The sequence below is a fragment of the Ciconia boyciana genome, chromosome 3 (assembly GCF_034638445.1).
Source record: "Ciconia boyciana chromosome 3, ASM3463844v1, whole genome shotgun sequence".
Taxonomy (NCBI): domain Eukaryota; kingdom Metazoa; phylum Chordata; class Aves; order Ciconiiformes; family Ciconiidae; genus Ciconia; species Ciconia boyciana.
This window is the reverse complement of record NC_132936.1, coordinates 31,045,596-31,068,264: the sequence shown is the minus strand read 5'-3', so window position 1 is coordinate 31,068,264 and position 22,669 is coordinate 31,045,596. Positions and strand designations below refer to the sequence as shown.

At 36.9% G+C, this 22,669-nt stretch overlaps 1 protein-coding gene across 1 annotated transcript in view; it reads left to right on the top strand.

The window, feature by feature from the left end:
• Positions 1-22,669, top strand: part of EYS (eyes shut homolog) — a 944,771-nt gene that overhangs the window by 73,165 nt on the left and 848,937 nt on the right. The window contains 1 exon segment of the mRNA XM_072855247.1: positions 1,426-1,540. Within this exon segment, the coding sequence (XP_072711348.1) occupies positions 1,426-1,540 (115 nt within the window).

The window sequence follows — 22,669 nt, the reverse complement described above, 5'->3', positions numbered from 1 at the left end:
TGACTTAAGCTTCTGGACATGCTAGGTGCCTCTGTGCATCCTTCAGAGGCATAGCCATATCCACTGATTAGGCATCTTTACTTGATTTAGAAAATACAGTTAACTCAGATACTTTCTATTGAATGTTGTTGCCTGACCATTTGCTATTGAATATATATACTTTACTTTTGTATGTTACATAACTGTGAGAGGCTTCATGCATTCTGAAACCAGGGATGGCATTATTTTTTAAAATGGGTAAACATAAGCAACACAACTAAATCTCATATCCATTAGGAGCAAGAGCAGGAGCAAACAGAAGCAATTCTGTATCATCTTCAGGCTGAGTCATTAAACAAAGTACCCCTCAGAAAAAGCCAAAGAAACTTTCCATCTATTACTTTTGGGTTCCTTCACAAACGCAAATTTTCAGCTAACTGGGCATTTCCTTTCTCTTCTATTTAAATCTTTTATTTCCATGCTACCAGAAAGAGCCTTTAGACAGAGGAACATGCTAAGCATGTCTATAAGAACATATCGAGTGAATTTGACAGGGATTATGTATCTGTCAAAACACAAAAGAGAGTTTTTGCAGTCTGGATTTTACTTTTTGCACATTTTGAGCAAGATATAAATATTCAAATATTTTTTCTACACTGTTCCATTATTGCTTTTTAATAAGACTTGTTTACTATCCATTTGAATCTCATCTCTTTTTTGTGTATAGGGGATTTTTTTAAACACTGGAGGGCTAGATAAGAAAAGGATTTTCTCATACTAATGACAAGTGCTGACATGAAGCAGAAGAAACGTCTGCAGTTCCTTTTACCATAGAAGAGTTATCCACAGCTCCATTGTCATCATATGGAAATAACAAACTGTCACAAAATGGAATGCTAGTTTTCTCTTTTAAAGAAAATACCGAATTACCATTAAGCAAACACAAAAACAACCATGCTTTGCCCTCTCCACAGGTTCCTTACATTGTTCGTTACATACCTAAGCATGTCATTATTGACTACTCTTTGTTAATCACTAGAAATGATTGATGCTAACTATTTTAAACCTCATTTATCATCATATTTCTAATTTTCCTCTCTGATGGTTTAATTGACCCATCCTTTCTAATAGATTTCCAAAACCTCATTTGTAGCTTTTTATTAAATATTACCTCATTCGAGATTGGTTTTTGTTTCGGAAGATTATATGAAGTATTGGTACAAAAATGCTTTAATCAATGAAAAAATTATTTTAGGGAGAAGCAAAAATATCCAGAATCATGCAACCAATTTTTAATTGATTGAAAACATGTTCTGTTTATTTTAAATAACATACGAGGTCTGTTTTGTTACCACAAGAACATTATTTAATGGAATTAAGGAATATAATTAAATACAATTAAATTTTAAAATGCAAGTCCTCTAAAATACACTGGTGTATTTGCAGCTGCATGCCAGGATTCACTGGAAAGAACTGTGAGGAAGTAATTGACTACTGCAGGCTGCTCAGCATCAACTGTCTGAATGAAGGATTGTGTCTTAACATAATTGGAGGCTTCACTGTAAGTAATTTAATACATGTTAAACTAATTCAGTGCTCCAAAATATAAAAGCTTCAGACAAGCAGAACTTGAAATGCATTCATTACTCTAAGAGACAAGAGGGACATACATTTATGTGTTTGTTATTTATTTAAATCAATAACACAAGCACTATTCACTTGGGTAATATGGATTTTTTTATTACTTTTCTATTGAGACCATGTTTTGTACTATACCAAGTAAGAGAACTGAAGAGTATTTTTATAGTAAAAAGAATATATAGCTAATTGTGGCCCAGTGCTATTATCCACACAGATGATAATCGCAGCTATGGTGCAGCCCTTAAAAATACATTACTTAAATTGAATACATCTGTTGCCATTGTTTTAACCAGAATCAAATTAGTAGTTTAAACATAAGCACATTTAAACTTAATACAAACTTGGAAGTTTGATGATGAAACTGCAATGCTGTGAGGTTGATTCCAAATGACAATTTGAAAAAATGTAAGTCTGCTTATTTTAAATCTAAAATAGCTCCTGAAAATGTTGAGCAAGCTCCATCATGTACCAAGATTCTTCTCGCCATAGCTTGTCAAAAGAGAGGAAATAGTTTCTCCAACAGCAGTAATTGGGAACAACTTAAAGGTTACTGTAAACAACCACTCATTCTACAAATAACAGGAGATGATCGTAGAATCACAGAACGGTTGAGGTTGGAAAGGACCTCTGCAGGTTATCTTGTCCACCACCCTGCACAAGCAGGTCCACCTAGAGCCATTTATCTAGTCCTAGTCCACTTGTCTGTTTGGGTGTTCAGACAAAATATATTAGGATTACTGTTACTCCTTGCTTCAGGGAGTAGGAAGAGTAGTCTACTCTGTAAGGGAAGGAGAACTGGAACCAAGGGTGACAGCAAGGATGGCAGGGACAGTGTTGTCACCAACAAGGGGCACAATTCCTCAGTACCCACAAGAACACAGCAGAACCACAGATTCAGCCAAAAGTCCAGTGATCACCAAACAAGTCCTTAGTGATGAAGCAGGTTTGCAGTCAAGCTGGGTAGTCAAGTCAACAGATCGGAATCAGCAAGATACAAAGCTGGATATAGGCATACTGATAAAAAAGCTCAGGAAAGAATGTAGTGCAAAGGCCTGAGCTTAAAGGCGGCTCATGAGTAAATGAAAGAAAGTGTGGACATCTCAGAGGTGAGTTCTGTTTTCACAGTTGAGTGATCCAAGGTAACAGTGCTGGGTCGCATCAGAACTGACCTTGAACACAGGCAATTAAACCTGTGAGAGAAAGCAAGGAGGTCACCAAGAAGAGTGCAGAGAAAGATGATTATAGGCTGGTCAGGCCAATTAGAGCCTGTTGATATATTCAAGGTCCTGACAGTTTCTCTGAATATTGCTTGCATGTAATCATTTATTCAGTTCAAATATCATTGCCTTTCTTGTAGTCACAAAAGCTAAAAAGGCATTGATGTTTTCTCCCCAACACTTTTCACCTCTGTGTTTCCTCATGTTCCTTGAATCTTACCTGATCTGAAAACTGCTACATACAGGTGACCAAGGACTGTTTCTCCTATTTACTTATGGGAACAAAGAGAAAAGAAGCTTCCAGTCATTTGTTCAAAGTGGCCAGCCAATATTTTTGCACTTAGTTCTGTGTGCGCATTCTAAGTCAGATACTGTCGTGGACTCTTCAAGTGTCACTAAGTAATAAATTCATACTGCATCACAGTCTCCCAATTGCTGCATCTTGTCCTTTCCCTTAGTCCCTGATCTTAATTGCCAGGAGCAGCTGTTTAGGTTGACCTGTTACTCATTCAAATACTTGCACTTCCACAGATATGTAATCAGATCTATAACAGATCTGTAACAAGAATTTTATTTAAGAGCGTGATAAAGTTAGTGAAGTAAATACATGTAAATTATAATTTCCAAAATTAATGAATACTGCATAATGAATATTACTGAAAGAAATGTGTGTTGTATCTTCTAAATTCTTAATTCTGATGAAAATTATTTTAAAAGTTGTGTTTAACAACATTTTTTTAATACTATCTATAAATATATATTAACTAGAGCAATAGTATATACATGTACTTTAACACAAAATCTGATGTAATTTGCAAAATATTACATATCAGAGATTTATGCTAACAGGGTACTAAACCATCAATACTTAGAACATAATTCTTTCTTTGTTGAATATACTATATATAATATACCCACAGAACAATAAAATAGATTGCAAGGAATTCTCTCTGAGAATTTGCCTCTCCTCATTGTTGATAGCAGATGAAACAAATACTGAGTCCAGTTCTGCTGCACTCAAATAAAAGGGTTCATGAAAAGATATACTGATTTTAAAATGTTTGTGTCTCCCAGTTAACTTACCTACATGATTGATAGAAATATTAGATTCAAAACAGAAACACTGTTTTTAGCTCTTTTCAGCTACTTATGTCCACTTATATCAAGCAATAGCAGAAATTACAGTATAACAATTAGAAATCAAAAGTGATATAATTAATGAGTGAGTACAATGTGTATGACATGCAGACATCAAAGTGAATACTAATCAAACATAAAAATAAATTATAAAGCAAAGTTTTAGGAAAGCAAACAAAAATTGCATACCAAATTTTTGTGTAGTTAGTAAGTGTGCTAACATTTACTGCTAGACACAAGCAAAATAGTGATATAACAGTAAATGTTTTCATAAAATAATCCTCAAAAATACACTTCCATGACCAGTATAAGATGTGATACTTTCTTACCAGACACTGAATTAAGCTATAAAATTGAGCTAAATGACCTGGCACAGCAAAGGTTGGATTTTTTTTCATTTAAACTTTGATGCCTACAGAAGTGAATGGTATGGTATAGTACCTGGTAGCAAACTAGTATGGCAGGCCTTTGGGACTGACAAACAAGATTGAGCAGACAAAGGGAGGAAAAGATGAATACTAAAGAGCCAGATACAAATTACTGGAATTTTTGTTGAAAATATACATTATACTGAACCACAGTTGAAAATCATTGCCCTTTTCCTTGACAGTCAGTCTGTGGTGTGGCATCTTTATTTGGAAGATAAGCAGTTGTACATCAATTATAGGTTAATTTGTCTTTGAAGACACAAACAACTGTGGATTCTGCCCAGCCATTGTTTTTGCTTCTCTTAGTTGTAACTTTCTTGATCATAATTAATTTTTTCCCCATAGAAAATATGTATTTTCAGTATTATCAGAAAATAAAATACTGATGAGTAATTTGAGAACTCCAGCGAGAGAAATTTGGCTCTTAGATTGATTTTGGGTTTTTTTACAAAAGCAGATTTGGAAGTACTGAAGCATTCAATGCATTTGTATAAGTGGCACTAAATAGTCCATCTCAAAAAAAATAAAACAAACCCCACAACAAAATATTTTAAAAAACCCAAAATGTTGAATCTTGACATCTAATTTAAAAATTCATTTTCATTTTGAAATTAATCTCTAGTTTAGTTTCAAATAATAGTAAATACTTAGAATTGAAACAGTATAGTTTTATTTTTTCAGTATTGCTGTAACAGTAATTGGCACAAGTTCTTGATCACTAATTAGTATTAATTATAAGTAATTGTAATATTAATAGTTACTCTGCTTACATTTATTATATTCAGTAATTTATTATATGTTTCTAAAATTGGTTCTGCCTCTTAAGAAATCCCTCTGACTAATGTATGTTAACTTTATGCTAGACAATAATGCTTAGCTATAGGAAACATTTATTGATGATGCTTTTGTGTCAGATAAACATGGGAATTGTTACTTCTTAGGAAATGGAGCTTCTCTTTACATTTCATATTCTCATATTTCATATTTTTATATCTCAATTATCATATGTCATATTTCAGAGTACAGCTGCAGCAGTAACAAATAATTTCCTTTATTCTTTCTGTTGTTGCCTGTCATCCTGGGAACCAAAGTCATGATGTATATATTGAGATAGGATTTATCAATAGAAAAATAGTGTGTAGTTGCATAATTAATTCCAGTTAACATAGCTTAATGAACACAGATCACATCAGACAAAACAGATTTAATGAGGTGACCTGATAGATAGTGATGGAGAAGTATTTTCTGCTGCAATTCACTCATTAAGCAAAATAAATCATTTAATGGAGCAAGATCAATTCTGAGGAAAAAAAAATCTAGAACTTGATGACACTAATCCATACAGCCAATCAGATGTATTGACGCAGGAAAGTTGTTTTGTTTCTAAATAGTTGCATGTTCTGCTTTTTGTAGCACACACACCACACATCCTCCCTCCCCCCAATCAGATGAAGGAGAAGACACTACATTTTGTGTAGCTAGATGTGCATGTTATGGCCAACTACCAAGATGACTGTAAAAGGCCTAGACTTCTTTCCAAGATAAATTTTGGGGTTTTTTTTTCAAAATTAAAAAAAGTACAAACTGATTAAAATATTATGACTATATGATTGGGCTTACAGGCGTGAAGATCTGTGAAGTAGTTGTTATTCTAATTTTACAATTTTACTTAGATTTTTTTTTTAAATTTGTTTTAATTTTTAAAGTTTGTTTTAAATTTGTTTAAATTTGTTTTAAATTTAAATTTAAAAAATATTTTTTTGGTTTTTTAAATTAACTAAAAACTGAGTGAATAGTCAAAGAGGAAAATAATTATAAATTGGGAAGTATTGTCCCCTGTGAGTGTTTTTAATGAACTTCATGGCAATTTGGTTTTGGACTAGTGATTTGTAGTACCTTGACATAGTAGAAAATATAGAACTCTTTCTGTTGAAATGTGCAGATGACCACAGAAAATGGTAGTATAGTTAATAATAAGCAAATCTGATCAGGATTTCTTGATAGGCTGTACTACTTAGAAAAAAATGTATTCTAAGAGAGGCAAATGCAATGCTGTATGCATAGGAAAAAGAATGTGAGTTACACAGTAGCAACTGTTTCCTGATAGTGACAAAGAAGAGAACTCTGAGCTCAAGGTGGATATTAAATTTGACACCACACTATTGATGAAGACAGAAAGACAATCCCTGTAGTCATAAATAGAGCACTTCTATATAGAAGCATTTGTAAGTGGTCATACTTCTGTGACTGTCGGTGGAGGGTACATCATAGGCAGTTCTATCATCTAAATTGTTTTAACAAGGCTGAAAAACTGGAAAACTCTTTTAACAATGAGTTTTATGGAAAAACAACACTTTAAAACTATATTCCCAAACGTATGTACAGCTTCATAAAGTTAAGCCAGTCCATGGGCGATCAGTTTTCCTCAGAAGAAAAACAAAGGAACAGTTGTATTTAAAATATTTAACTCTGGGTACCAAAAATGTTGAAGCCACATTAGTAAGGAAGTGCTAACAATATTGTGCATTGTTCTGTGCAGCTGCTCCTTCTATGCACTACCAATTATACCACGAGCATTTTCAAAAATTGTTAGGTAATAAAATATGGTGTAATGCAGTCTATTAGCAGTTTTCCATCAGATCAACAAGGCCAGGTCACATATGTTCTGTCCTAGTGAATAACTTCACCAGACCTTAAATTTCATGAGGATCTACTACTGTGGGATCCAAAATCCAAAATTCCCACAGAAGGCTGAAGGCTGGAAAACTTATTGTGGATTGCTTCTAGTAGTCAATGCAGCAGACTCATTCCACTGATATTAAAAGGTTGGGAAAAGGGTTGCATTTCCCAGACTTGCCATAAATTGTCAAAACATTAAAAAAAATACCCCACTTTATTTGGGCTCTGTAGAAGGTCAAAGATATGACGTTTACTTTGTTAGCTAGTTTCTGAAATACAGAAAGATAAGATTTCAGCCTTGCCTCAGTTTAAGAAATGTGGATATCATTTGAACATATCTCTTTAACAGTTAGCAAATAGAGTGTTTGAACATCACAGATCTTCCTCTTTCAAAAAATACTGCTATGTAAAATTCTATTATTTACTATTGATTTGTCAATTATTGCAAGAACACTGCTATTGAATTCCTCCTGTTTTGTAGCTGCAATATTGGAATCACTTTTTAAAATCTATATAATCACTGTAAAAATTCTGAAGAAACTATAATATAGCTTAGTTTTCTTTGATAACCATCACATGGGAAAATTTTTTATTAATACTATCCTGATTTGGCAACTTTATCCTAAACACCTCCACCTACTCAGTATTAGAAGACAGGGGCCACTGTTTTAAGGAAAAATTTAAATTAAAACAGGTTTAACATAAACCATACTTTTACAGTTACTAAAGTGTGAACCAATTGCAGATTCCAGCAGAAGTTTATTCAATAAAACTATTCATCTGCATTATTTGACAATACGATAAACTGCTTCTTAAAAACATTTTTTAAAAAATCTGCCGACAGAGACATGTATCGATAGACATTTCTATTCTCGTGGCAACTTTTATTTTTCTTAAATGGATTTTATAAATGAAAAGTCAGTGTTCTTAATTTGTAGTTGATAGTATTTCCTCGGTGCTTTTAATCTGAGTGTCTAAAGGAAATTATGGCTATAGATATCTGTTATCCTTATCTATACGTGAAGATGGGGAAAAGATGAACAGTTCCCAAAGGACAGCTGACAGGGAAGAAAGAGCTGTTGTTTCTTTCATGCTAATCATACTGCTGCCACATGCTAACCACCTGGGGTCATGTAGTGGTTTGGGTAGAGTTCTCCCAGTGAATTAGACTGGCTTCAGCAACGCCTCTCGCACAAGGAGATCGGGCAGTAAAAACAGGTAAAGAGGGAATGCAAACAGGGAATCACCTGGGGACTGTAAAGCTTTCCTCTAGGTCCCAAGCGGGAACTGGATATCTAACTACCTATTTATCCACAGCAAGTGGCTTAGATCAAGGGAAAAGAATTACTGCTGCTTAAGATTCCCTGTTTTTTTTCCTGAATCATTAGTATTAAAGTAAAAAAAAAAATAAAAAAAAATAAGAGAGAGATACTGGGAAAAAAAAAGATTAAACTAATTTAGTGTAAATTATGAGGATAACAGAACTGTCAATTATCAAATTTTGGAAGATGAACAGTTTCTAAAACACAATATTGGGAAAGTCAAGTATGAAGACTGTCAAGTTTCTGGCATACCAGCTGTCTTTACTGTCTAGGGAGAGACAAGAGATTGTGTTCTTCGGTTTCAACCACTGAATTGCATAGAATTTACAGAATTCATAGGCCAATTATGACTACCTACAGAAGTGCATTGAGGCAAAAGAAGGTGCAGCCCTACAGCAGTTGCAAACAGATTTGGAACAGCTACACACTCTTTCCTATTTCTGCTCTGCCACACACTTCTTACGGAAGGGCATACAGATTAAAAATGCATTCAACTTTTTGCAGGGTATAAAAATGCTCACTCATAGCATTATTTTTTTTTTTTGCCTAACAGCTCCTTACTATGTTAGGAGCAACTGTCTTTCCACTTACATGGTTTGCGTAGTGTACCCAAGACTATTTTGTCAATATGCCTTTCTCCCATCATCCTGACAAACCACTGGTTTGTGCAAGGTTATGTGCTTATAGCTAACAAAGGAATTGAGTTATATAGGCACAAAACCTGAAGCTAAAAGATGAAGTGAAAGCAGTGCCATTGTAAGGTCCATTTCCATTTGCATGCACTACACTTGAGACAAGGACTAAGCAAATCATACATATTGCTTTAATAGCAGGGCTGTGTTGGCAAGCAAATAAACACCAGAGCAGCATTAAAGAAAGAGGCAATAATCTGTGCTATCATTATGGGTTTTACAATTACACCTGCTGTTGGTCATTCAAAGCAAATATTTAAATTTTCTTTGAGAAGTTGTACTGACACTTAAATGTGAAGTTTTATGTTGGGAACATTGTCAATGGATGTCCTGGTGCCTTCCAAAAGAGCAGCAGGAATTGCTGCCGATTTCTGGCTAGTGTTCATACAGCGCAGTGGAAGTAGATTGTGCTGTTAAGGGGGAGTGAAACTAAGCAAAAAGAAGTAATGTTTTTAAATTCTGTAAGTAATTTGCAGAATATGTGCTCTGTAAACATCAGGTGTTTACATATGCCTGGGGAATACTGATTAATAAAAACTTGTATGTATAAACCAGAACCAAACCAGAAAACACCTAATTACGTACCAAAATGCATACCTTTCAGATAATTGCTCCCCAGTCACTGAATTTTCACTTTCTTATATGGACATGCATTTAGTAGTGTATATCAAATAGTATGATCCACTGTAACAGGACAGAAAAATTAATATAATAGAAAAGGTTGGTATCTAAAATCTTGCCCTGCAGATGGATCTGTGGCTGTTCATGTTATGTTCTTTTGGTCCTTTTCCTCACGACCATTTATCAAAACCATCACTGTTATATTTGTAGTTTTAAGGTGAACCTGAGATATTTTAATAACAAAGTATAAACCAAGAGGTTATATGGTTGATAAAGTAAAATTGTGAGTACAAATGAATAATCATATTCTCTGGTAAAGCAGAAGAGGCTTACATCATAATATAAAAACTGTCTTCACCATAGGCAATATGTTCCTTTGGGGGGGATGAGGGAGAGAGGAGAGAGGAGAGAGGAGGGAACCTCTCTTTCTCCTGTTTTTTCCCCATGTCAGAAAGCCAGTACGTGCTACACATTCAACATAACTTGTGCAGAAATTACAATCAGGCAGACAAAGCTCCAAGTTTCGTCCCTAACCAGATGATGTTTGTCCTTGTGGGTGCAGAACCAGACCTGTCAGCCAGCTGTCAGGCTGGGAATCAGTCTGCTTCTTTTCAGAAGAGTGGCAAGCAGCGCCAAGCCCCGCAGGCCTGAGGTACACCCTACATCAGCCTGAACAGTCTTTGTGTAAACTCTGCTGCCACTGCTCCCCTTTGCCACTTTGTAAGTTCTTCCCTGAAGAGCCACTCTCAGTCTTAACACTCTTTGATAACACTTTATGCCCAGAAGTCTGGCTGAATTTATAACTGAGAACTAAAGCATCTGTATGCAGAATTAGCAATAATCTCCGGAACTGAGCTACATCAGTCACACTGCTTAGATCTCATAGCCCTTAGAAGGCCTCAGACTTATTCTTAGAGAAGCCATTTGTATTTATTGCATGAAAGGAGAAATAAGTTCTAGATAACACATCCAGAATGAAGAGGAAGTATAGACGAGAGAAAACATTACCTTGTTTAACAAATGTAGTTCTTTAAAAAAAAAAACCCACTAGGGCTTTTTTAAAGCCCTCTGCACTGTATCAATCAACATTTGTTTTCTGAGTATAAAAAAGCCCTAAGGAAACAAACATTTAATATGTTTGGCATACTATATATTAAAGCAGTTGGTTGGAGTGATAAAATTGTTATGAATATTTATAACAGCTCTACTAGCAATGCTAGAAGCAATGAAAATTGGCACTGCAAAATCTATTGCTCTCAGATGTAACTTTTATACTTATGTAAAACATATAAAATAGATTATTGTCATTTTCCTTTTTTAAAAAATCTAGTCTCTCCTGTTGTTTTCTCCCCATGGAATATCTGAGCAATACAGTTTCATCTCTGTGAAGCCACTTTGCCACTGTCATTAATTCTACTGATGTCTCTCCCATGTTTGTCCTTCAAGCTGACTGTTCAAACAGCAGTAGTTCAAAGTCAGGTACTTCCATTAGGGGCTAGTTTTGCACAAGTTAATTAGCCCATTTTCTTCCACACAGTAGCAGTAATTCTACAGAAGAGTTCACATAAATTTCAAAATGTCCTATACAGTTTTGTGCTTCTTCAGTATTTAATTTGACTTTATCAAAACAACCTTTTCCTGCTTTTCTTATTCCACTGAAATAAACAGAATTAAAGCACCCTAGGTACATTTCATACATGTTGTTAAGTATCTCTGCGCAGTAAAGAAGTTAATGAACAGTGGCATTCTTCATGTAATAAACTAAATATCTTGCTGTCCAAGAGTTAATTTAAATGAAAAATATTTAGTTAAAGCTCTGATCACGTAATACCTTTACATATTTTATACAATGTATCTTAATTGATCTACTAGAATAACATATAATATAAATGCACAGTAAAATACACCAGAAATAACCAATAAGAATGGGGTTTTTGTTTTTAAACAAAACTTCTATGAGAAGATGACATAGTCATCTTGACCCATTGTCAGTAAAGTAAACAAAAGCATAAGCCAGCAAAAATAATGAAAAATAAAATACACAAAATCAGTAGATATTATAGTGAAACATGTGCTACATGATCAGTATGAAACGTTGTTTTTTATTGACAAAATGCAATGCCTTTTCTATGAATTGTATGCAAAGGAAAAATAATTAGACGATTTTGAGATGGTGAAAGAGATAAATAATATGAGTTTTAGACAATAGGAATGGAAAGACAAAAATACCTCACAAATTTCAAGTAGAAAGGAAAATAATCTTAAGAAAACAATGTTCAAATAAGAATAGTAGCAGTATTTCTTATTACTTTTTTACTATGAAATAGTTTCTATATCAAAGACCATATCAGCTACAGTCCAGATGCTTCAATTTTATAGGGAAAGAGATTAAATATATAAAGGGACACGAAAACCTGGACCTGGGTGGAATGTCATGTTCATTAAAAAGGGACCATATGCAAACATAAGCATCTGTAAAGCACTTCCATGCTGTAGAAACACAGAACAGACAATGCTAACAAGTAACTATATAATTTCTTTGTTTTTCAGTAAAGAATTATAATTTTTACTGCATATAGTGGAACCAGAATTCATGTATGTAAAAGTTTAACATGTTGGATACTAAATAGCCTCAATGTTAATAACCACAGCTCTTTAAAAAATTCTTTATTAAATAAACTTTCAATGACCTAAGGTCCTATATATCATAGAATCATAGAATCATAGAAGGGTTCAGGTTGGAAAAGACCTTTAAGATCAAGTCCAACCATTAATCTAGCACTGCCAAGTCCACCACTAAACCATGTCCCTAAGTGCCACATCTACACGTGTTTTAAATACCTCCAGGGATGGTGATTTAACCATTTCCCTGGGCAGCCTGCTCCAATGCTTGACAACCCTTTCGGTGAAGAATTATTTCCTAATATCCAATTTAAACCTCCCCTGGTGCAACTTGAGGCCATTTCCTCTTGTCCTATGGCTTGTTACCTGGGAGAAGAGACCAACCCCCACCTCTCTACAACCTCCTTTCAGGTAGTTGTAGAGAGCAATAAGGTATCCCCTGAGCCTCCTTTTCTCCAGGCTAAACAACCCCAGTTCCCTCAACCGCTCCTCATAAGACTTGTGCTCTAGACCCTTCACCAGCTTCGTTGCTCTTATTTGGACACACTTCAGCACCTCAATGTCTTTCTTGTAGTGAGGGGCCCAAACCTGAATACAGTATTCAAGGTGCAGCACTCACAGTGCTGAGTACAGGGGCACGATCACTTCCCTAGTCCTGCTGGCCACACTATTCCTGATACAAGCCAGGATGCTGTTGGCCTTCTTGGCCACCTGGGCACACTGCTGGCTCATACACAGCAGGCTGTCGATCAACACTCCCAGGTCCTTTTCTGCCAGGCAGCTTTCCAGGCACTCTTCCCCAAGCCTGTAGCATTGCATGGGGTTGTTGTGACCCAAGTGCAGGCACCAGCAGTTAGACTTGTTGAACCTCATGCAGTTGGCCTCAGCCCACTGATCCAGCCTGTCCAGTTCCTTCTGTAGAGCCTTTCTATCCCCAAGCAGATCAACACTCCTGCCCAATTTGGTGTCATCTGCAAACTTACTGAGGGTGCATTCAATCCCCTCATCCAGATCATTGATAAAGATATTAAACAGAACTTGACCCAGTGCTGAGCCCTGGGGAACACCACTTGTGACTGGCTGCCAACTGGATTTAACTCCATTCACAACTCTTTGGGCCTGGCCATCCAGCCAGTTCTTTACACAGCGAAGAGTACACGTGTCCAAGCTGTGAGCAGCCAGTTTCTCCAGGAGAATGCTGTGGGAAATGCTGTCAAAGGCTTTACTAAGGTCTAGGTAGACAACATCCACAGCCTTTCCCTCATCCACTGAGTGGGTCACCTTGTCATAGAAGGAGATCAAGTTAGTCAAGCAGGACCTGCCTTTCATAAACCCATGCTGAGTGGGCCTGATCACCTGCTTGTCCTGTACGTGCCACATGATGGCACTCAGGATGATCTGCTCCAGAACCTTCCTTGGCACCGAGGTCAGGCCGACAGGCCTGTAATTCCCCAGATGCTCCTTCCAGCCCTTCTTGTAGATAGGCGTCCCATTTGCTAACCTCCAGTCAACTGGGACTTCACCAGTTTGCCAGGACTGCTGATAAATGATGGAAATGGACTTGGTGAGCACTTCCGCCAGCTCCCTCAGTACCCTTGGGTGGATCCCATCCAGCCCTATAGACTTGTGTGTGTCTAAGTGGTATAGCAGGTCCCTAACCATTTCCCCTTGGATTATGCGGGCTTCATTCTGCTCCCTGTTCCTGTCTTCCATCTCAGGGGGTTGGGTAGCCAGAGAATAACTGGTCTTACTATTAAAGACTGAGGCAAAGAATGCATTAAGTACCTCAGCCTTTTCCTCATCCTTTGTCACTATGTTTCCCCCCGCGTCCAATAGAGGATGGAGTTTCTCCTTAGCCCTCCTTTTGTTGCTAATGTATTTATAGAAACATTTTTTTATTGCCTTTTATGGCAGTAGCCAGATTAAGCTCTAGTTGTGCTTTGGTCCTTCTAATTTTCTCCCTGCATAACCTCACGACATCTTTGTAGTCCTCCTTAGTTGCCTGCCCCTTCTTCCAAAGGTCATAAACTCTCTTCTTTTTTCCTGAATTCCAGCCAAAGCTCTGTGTTCAGCCAGGCCAGTCTTCTTCCCCGCTGTCTCATCTTTTGGCACATAGGGGCGTCCTGCTCCTGCACCTTTAAGATTTCCTTCTTGGAGAATGTCCAGCCTTCCTGGACTCCTTTGCCCTTCAGGACTGTTTCCCAAGGGACTCTGTCAACCAGTCTCCTAAACAGGCCAAAATCTGCCCTCCAGAAGTCCAAGGTAGCAGTTCTGCTGACCCCCCTTCTTACTTCTCTAAGAATCAAAAACTGTATCATTTTGTGATCACTATGCCCAAGACAGCCTCCAACTGTCACATGACCCACAAGTCCTTCTCTGTTCACAAACAACAAAGTTATCTTCCACACACTCCAAGAACCTCCTAGGCTGTTTCCTTTCTGTTGTGTTGTATTTGCAGCAGACATCTGGTAAGTTGAAGTCCCCCTCAAGAGCAAAGGCTAGTGACTGTGAGACTTCTCCCAGCTGCTTATAGAATATTTTGTCTGCCTCTTCATCCTGGTTGGGTGGTCTATAACAGAACCCCACCATGACATCTGCCTTGTTGGCCTTCCCCCTGATTCTTACCCATAAACACTCAACCCTATCATCACCATCATTTAGCTCTAGAGAATCAAAACACTCCCTAACATACAGGGCTACCCCACTGTCTCTCCTTCCTTGCCTATCCCTCTGAAGAGTTTATAGCCATCCATTGCAGCACTCCAGCTGTGCAAGTCATGCCACCATGTTTCTGTGATGGCAACTATATCATAGTTTTCCTGCTACACAATGGCTGCCAGTTCCTCTTGTTTGTTGCTCATGCTGTGTGTGTTGGTATAGGTGCACTTCAGTTGGGCTATTGATCCTGCCACTGTTTTCGGGGGAGAAGCCCTAATTCCTGTGTGACCAGTCTCAGGCTCTTCCATGGTTTCTAACACATCCATAACCCTTTTGTCTTTGCTGCCACATGGATCTCCATCCCCTACCTCCACTGAGACGGCAGACCAAAGGACCTCACAAACACACTGTCTCTCAAACATTGGCATTCCACCCTCAGACTTATCTCTAGCTTATGTCTCTGGTTTTATCCCTTTCCCCCATCAAATCTAGTTTAAAGCTCTTTCAATGAGCCCTGCTAACTCCTGTGCAAAGATCCTTTCCCCCTTTTGTATATTCAACCATATACAATTATATAAAATAGTATGCTATTGCCTAACATAGCAGCTAGGCAATTCAAGCATTAAAGAGAACAGAAAAGATTAATTTCATCTGGTATGAAGAAGTTCTCCAGCCAGAGGCATATTTTATTGTCTTTAGATAAGATTTTTATCTGTTCACATCAATATGTATCAACGAACACAAATTGATACGAGACATTCCTACTGCATATAAGAAAAAATGTTTTCACTGTGCAGTCAGTCAAGAACTGGAACAGGTTGCCCAGAGATGTTATGCAGACACCAAACTTGGACTTTTTCAAGACTCAGCTTAATAAAGACCTGAGCAACCTGGTCTGATCTCATAGTTGACCATGCTTTGAGCAGGAGATATACTAGTGACATCCTGATGTTACTTCCCACCTGAATTATTCTATGTAGTATACTGTATACTAAATACCTAATAAGGTGATCTACAAACAACAAAACAGAGCAACTTACAGGTGACATGTCCAATTTTAATGTTTTCAATTAAAGAATGCTATTATTGAATAATATGTTCTTATTACATAATATAATGTTCTTTTTTAAAATATTAATGTGATTCCTAAATATTATTTTCCCTTGCCTGTGCATGTGTTGACTTCTTACATCCTCAATGCTTGAGTCAAGACTTCACTAAATTTTTCTGTCCTAAAACTATGTTAGGCAATGGTGGAGTACATAGGTATTTAAATGGGAGGTATTCTAGGACTGGAAATATATGGTTTATACAAAATACACAGATTAATCAACTATTCCCCACAGTTACCTAGTTCTGGTAAGTAACACACAGAATCATAGAATCATAGAATCATGGAATATCTCAAGTTGGAAGGGATCCATAAGGATCACCGAGTCCAACTCCCTGCTCCTCACAGGATTACTTAAAACTAAATCATATGACTGAGAGCATCGTTCAGACTCTCCTTGAATTCTGACAGGCTTGGTGACTGATCATCCTCTCAGTGAAGAACCTTTTCCTAATGATAATATATAGCAATGTACATTGTATTAAGTACATTTCAGTGTCAGCTAGCTCAGGCTCATAGTTAAGCCTGTAAACATTTGGGGATTTTTTTCTATAGCTATACTTTCATTGTTAGTAGACAATCATAAATGTGCAATGTTATATTAGATTATGATATATCAGTGCCCTTTAGTCTCTCCCGCCTGAATAAGGTGTAGAATCAAAATATTAAACAGTCACCACAATGATAGGTTGTAACCAGAATTCCCTTGTTCATCTTGACACTTCAGCTGAATGTATCTAAAGTCATTAGGCACCTGTACAAAATTAAAAATAAAGTTTTTATCTGGAATTATCTGTTTTATGGATTTCCTTTTCCAATGTGGAAACTGGTGGTTACAGATCACCAAACATTTTTCATATCTTAACAGAATCACAAAAAGCCTCCACAAAACCACAAATCCTTCATACAAATAATTTTTTTTTTAATGAAGCAATGAATCACTTGGCAACAACTATCCCCAAAACAGAAATAACAAGTAGACTGAAAGCAGCATCTAATGTTTCTTTTATGTGGTTGTATAAACCAACTAAAAGAATAGTTACAATATTTTTGAATATTTTTCACATTGAAAAATAATTGCACTGCTTTTCCAAATAAGATGTCCTGACGATTGAGTGATCTTCAGCCAACAGGAATAAAACTGGCATCCCAGAGTAGCAAAGGATCATGTTAATAGACATACTCACTGAAAACGAGAAAACTCCAGCTTTGATTATTCACAGTTAGGAGCAAATTAAGCAAACAAACAAAAAAAGCTTATGTAACATGAGTTCATGAGAAATATGAATAGTAAGTAGTGGTTGGGTCTTTCCCAAGTTAAACTTTTACACTCTCATGACTCAACTACTCTAAAAGATCAGTTGATTTTGGGTAAAAGAAAAACAAGCCCCAAGCCTTATTAGTCCTAAGAATAATCAATAACCTAAGAAAGAAATCTGGATTGAATTTTACTACTGTACTACTTTACTTTTATTAAGAGCGTAGGATAAATTTTAACTGTAAATAGAACATTATGTGCCTTTTGTATCAGCTGAATCATGATGGTTATTGGCAGAAGAAGAGGTGAGCTCCTGCCCCACAGTCCCCATATTTTATGATTTTGTAACAAAACAGTACTGTATAACACCATTGCACCTTCACACATTTACACTGTGTATGTGAAAGCTGCTGCTCAGCCCCACACCTTGCTTAGGAAAGTATGAATTTAATAATATGGAACTGACAACTTTGTGTAACATTGAAGTAAGTTCTTTTCCCACGTCTCATGAAAAAGTTCAAGGAATGCACAAGCTAGCTGAGTTTGAACTATTTTTTAACAAAATCAGTTAAAATCAAGCCTGTGCTCAAGTTTAAACCACTTTTCAAGGACACAGAAATTCCCCAAATCTCTTCTTTTCTGACTTCCCTGTCTAATAAGGAGCTGGCCCCTTGAGATAAGGAGCATGGTTGTAGAAAGATTCCATAAAAGTTCAGCCAGCCAACTCAGCACTGTTTATTTCTGAAGTACCTAACTTATAATAAAATTCTTTAAACTGTTTATTAATGCCAGTAAGATCAGACACACATTCTCCATGTGCTGTATAAATTTTGTGGTGCCTTCAGCATCTGTTTCCAATACTGCACAATAAGTTTCTAGTACATGCTACAGCTTCTTGTTGATTACTTTTCATCCTTCAATATCTGCCCTTTCTTCATCTACTACCAAATACTCAAAAAATGCACATTCTTAATTTCCCTTGCTAGGGTATAATTAAATATTAATAAAATTTCATTATTTTATAAAGTCTGATGAAAAGAGAGATGGCACCTGCTCAAGCTACACAAAAGTTGAGTTCATCTTCCCCTTCCCTAAATGAGATGTGCATAGATAGAATTCTACTTCATCAGAGAGCAGAATACTTGTCACTATAAAAAAGTAGTTTCTGTTTTCCCTTCATATGTCCACCTGAAAAATGAAAGAATATAATGTCTATTAAAACAAATTAATTAATTCAAGCTATGCTATTTTTCTGCCTAGACCCCTAATAGTTTTACCTGAAATCAAGGATTTGCATGAATTAGCATATCATATTAGAGAAGATGTACCTCCTCTCCTAATATCACTGGATATGAATCAGTGGCAAAGGCTCTGGCCCAAGTTCAGAGCAATGAACCTCTCATAACATCTGTTGATGTGAGAGGTTAAACTCCAGTGGAACAGTAGCTTCGCTTACCTTTTTTTACAATTGCTATATATCTACACGCACATATTTGTTATAAGTCATAAAAGAAGGCTCATTCTAATAAGTATTCTAGATCATCCGAGGTCTGGATAGGGTGAGAGAGGAAGGGGAAAATAGGTGACTCTTCTTGCTAGATTATTCCCCTGAAGGGACTCTGGGCTTCCTAAAGAAGTTTGAAGAATCTGCAGAGCTAGACTGTCACCTGAGAGACCCACACTGAAAAAATTGACCTCTTCATAAACTGCACTGCCAACACATGAAAAAAAAATCCATTCTGGACTATGTATGCCAGAGCAGCTGAGAGGTGCAGGAGTTACTATTGTCACAGTAGACAGGATACTACAGCTTTACTAGCAGAAATCTGAGCCTCCTTTGTGGGTCGCTTGGCAACTCAGATCTGGGACCAAGTGAGTAACAGAGATCAGACACTTCAGCAGCCATCAAGAACCAACAGGTGTCCTGGTTTTGCCTGGGATATAGTTAATTTTCTTCCTAGTAGCTGGTATAGTGCTGTATTTTGGATTTAGTATGAGAATAATGTTGATACACTGATGTTTTAGTTGTCGCTAAGTAACGTTTACTCTAGTCCAGGACTTTTCAGCTTCCCATGCTCTGCCAGGTGCACAAGAAGCTGGGAGGGGACACAGCCAAGATAGTTGATCCAAACTGGCCAAAGAGATTTTCCATACCATATGACATCATGCTCAGTATATAAACCTGGAGCTGGCTGGGGAGCAGTGATCGCTGCTCAGGGACTGACTGGGTGTCGGTCGGCGGGTGGTGAGAGGTTGCATCACTTGTTTTTCTTGGCTTTTGTTCCTCTCTCTCTCTCTCTTATTGTTTTCCTTTTATTATTATTATTATTGTTATTAATAATAATAATAATAATAATAATAATAATAATAATAATAAAAACTGTTCATATCTCAACCCACGAGTTTTACTTTTGCTCTTCTGATTCTCTCCCCATCCCACCGGAGGGGAGGGTGAGCGAGCAGCTGTGTGGTGCTTGGTAGCCAACTGGGGTTAAACCATGACAGTCCTTTTTGGTGCCCAGTGCGGGGCTTGAAGTGTTTGAGATAATAACAGCTTAACCAGAGTTTATTAAGGAATTTATATCTGTAAACAGTTACGGGTCACGATATTGATTCATCTGTTCTTGATATTAGTTTATCTGATCTGCACCATGCTCATTCTTTTGCTGTACAGATTAAAGATCAGTGTTGTTTTTTGCAGTTTGCTATGATCTGCAGTAATTAGTGATGTTTTGGCTGGGAGATTTGTTATTAAAATACTGTCCTTGAGCTTAATCTGGTATTTGAGCTTTATACTGAAGCCATTACTGTACTTTGGTTACTGCCTCATGGAGAAAATTAGCAATTATACTTCCTCTGAGAGGTTTTTTATGGAGGAAATACAGAATGGCACCTTCACTACCTTCTTCTATGGTGCTTCTTCCTTCATTACAATAACTTTTTAGTATCTTGAACATCCTTGGATAGTTACAATACTTCTACTGGTATTTCTTGGTGTCGTGGTTTAACCCCAGCTGGCAACTAAGCCCCGCACAGCCGCTTGCTCACTGCCCCCCAGTGACATGGGGGAGAGAATCAGAAGAGAAAAAGTCAGAAAACTTGTGGACTGAGATAAAGACAGTTTAATAGGTAAAGCAAAAGCCACATGTACAAGCAAGGCAAAACAAGGAATTCATTCACTACTTCCCATGGGCAGGCAGGTGTTCAGACATGTCCAGGAAAGCAGGGCTCCATCACGCCTAACAGTTACTTGGGAAGACAAATGCCATCACTCCGAATGTCCCCCCTTCCTTCTTCTTCCCCAGCTTTATATACTGAGCATGACACCATATGGTATGGAATAGCCCTTTGGCCAGTTGGGGTCAGCTAGTCTGGCTGTGTCCCCTCCCAACTTCTTGTGCACCTGGCAGAGCATGGGAAGCTGAAAAGTCTTTGATTTAGTATAAGCACTACCTCACAACAACTAAAACATCTCTGTATTATCAACACTGTTTTCAGCACAAATCCAAAACATAGCCCCATACTAGCTCCTATAAAGAAAATTAACTCTATCCCAGCCAAAACTAGCGCACTAAGTAGTGCTCACACTAGTCAAGGACTTTTCAGCTTCCCATGCTCTGCCAGGTGCACAAGAAGCTGGGAGGGGACACAGCGAAGACAGCTGATCCAAACTGGGCAAAGGGCTATTCCATTCCATACCATACCATATGACATCATGCTCATTATATAAACTGGGGGGAGTTGGCTAGGGCGCAGTGATCACTTCTTGGGGATGGGATGGGCATTGGTCAGCAGGTGGTGAGCAGCTGCATTACTTGTTTTTCTTGGTTTTTTTTCCTCTCTCTCTCTCTAATTGTTTTACTTTTCATTACCATTTTTATTTTTATTTTTATTTTTATTTTTATTATTTTTATTTTATTTTATTTTATTTTATTTTATTTTATTTTATTTCTATTATTAAACTGTTCTTATCTCAACCCAAGATAAGAGCGAGCAGCTGTGTGGTGTTTGGTTGCCAACTGGGGCTAAACCATGACAACAGGGTAATAATGACTCATATAACATAAGGAGGATTTGGGGAACTGAATACCTCCACTTACATACTTTGCTAGCTCAAATATACTCTAACTCAGATAACGTTGTTAAAGGAGAAGCCTAACAAGAGCATTTTCACTGAATCCTTGCAGTCTGTGAATTGGGAGAAGAAACCAGATGCTCTCACACCAGCATCACTTAAGAGCTATGCAAATGCAATTTCTGCCCTTGGAGTTTCCATGCTTCTAACAGTGTGGACTTTGTTAGGCAGGATATGCATGTGACAAAGCAATGTATTGCCACTATGATTCAGCTCCAGGAGTTTAAAACAGCATGCTTTGTAGTAGTATTTTATATAAAAGTGGAAGTAGACTTAAAAAAACCTTTCAGTAAATAACTCTACCTTTCTTTTTTCTTTTTTTTTTCAGAATAATTTGAAAGACAGTAGTGTAATGTTTGAAAAAAAAAAGTTCACCCTGTGCAATGACAGATATAGTAAGTTAGTACCAACTCATTTTTTCTTTTCATGCTAAAAAGTCATTCGCATGCCCTTGTGTATTGTAGGCTAGTGAATCAATGTTGTAAAGTTTTAAGTCCTTAGCCATTCCAGGCATGCTAGAATTTATTGACATCTATAGAATTATCTTCATTTAAATTTTTGTACACAGTTTGAAAGAAAAAGATCATAACATTCTCTTTCATAAAAAGACATGTATTCCAACTTGAAACAGGACGTGATTAAAAAGATCTCCCCAAATAAGTCTCTCAATCCAGTTCACTAAGCAGCAACAAGTTTGTTATCTATGAACTAAATTTCCTTATGTTCTTTGCAGTTATTATCTTCCCAGTTTGAGTAACATCTACAGCTTCACTTAGGCACGCATTTTACATACAAAAAAACTGTAAGTTTTTTTTCCCTGATATTAAGCTAAGGATTTTATTTTGTTTATTTTAAAAAATTTCATAGCTGCATCAACATAGAAAAATAATAATAATCCTTCTTTTTTGTCATTTGGCCAAACAGCATGTGCTGAGTTCTTTACATCTTTTTTCATATACCAGTGACTCAAGTTCCTAATGTTGAGCATACCTGTAGGAAAAATTGAGAAAATAAACAACAGTAAGAGTATGCACGTCACTCCTACTGTATTTGTGGAATGAGTGGGAAAAAAAAAAAGAAGCAAATCTGAGGGTAAGGAAAAACAATATAAGAGGCAACATAAGACAAAACAAAAATTGAAAGCATTCATTCACAGTTTGATATCTAAA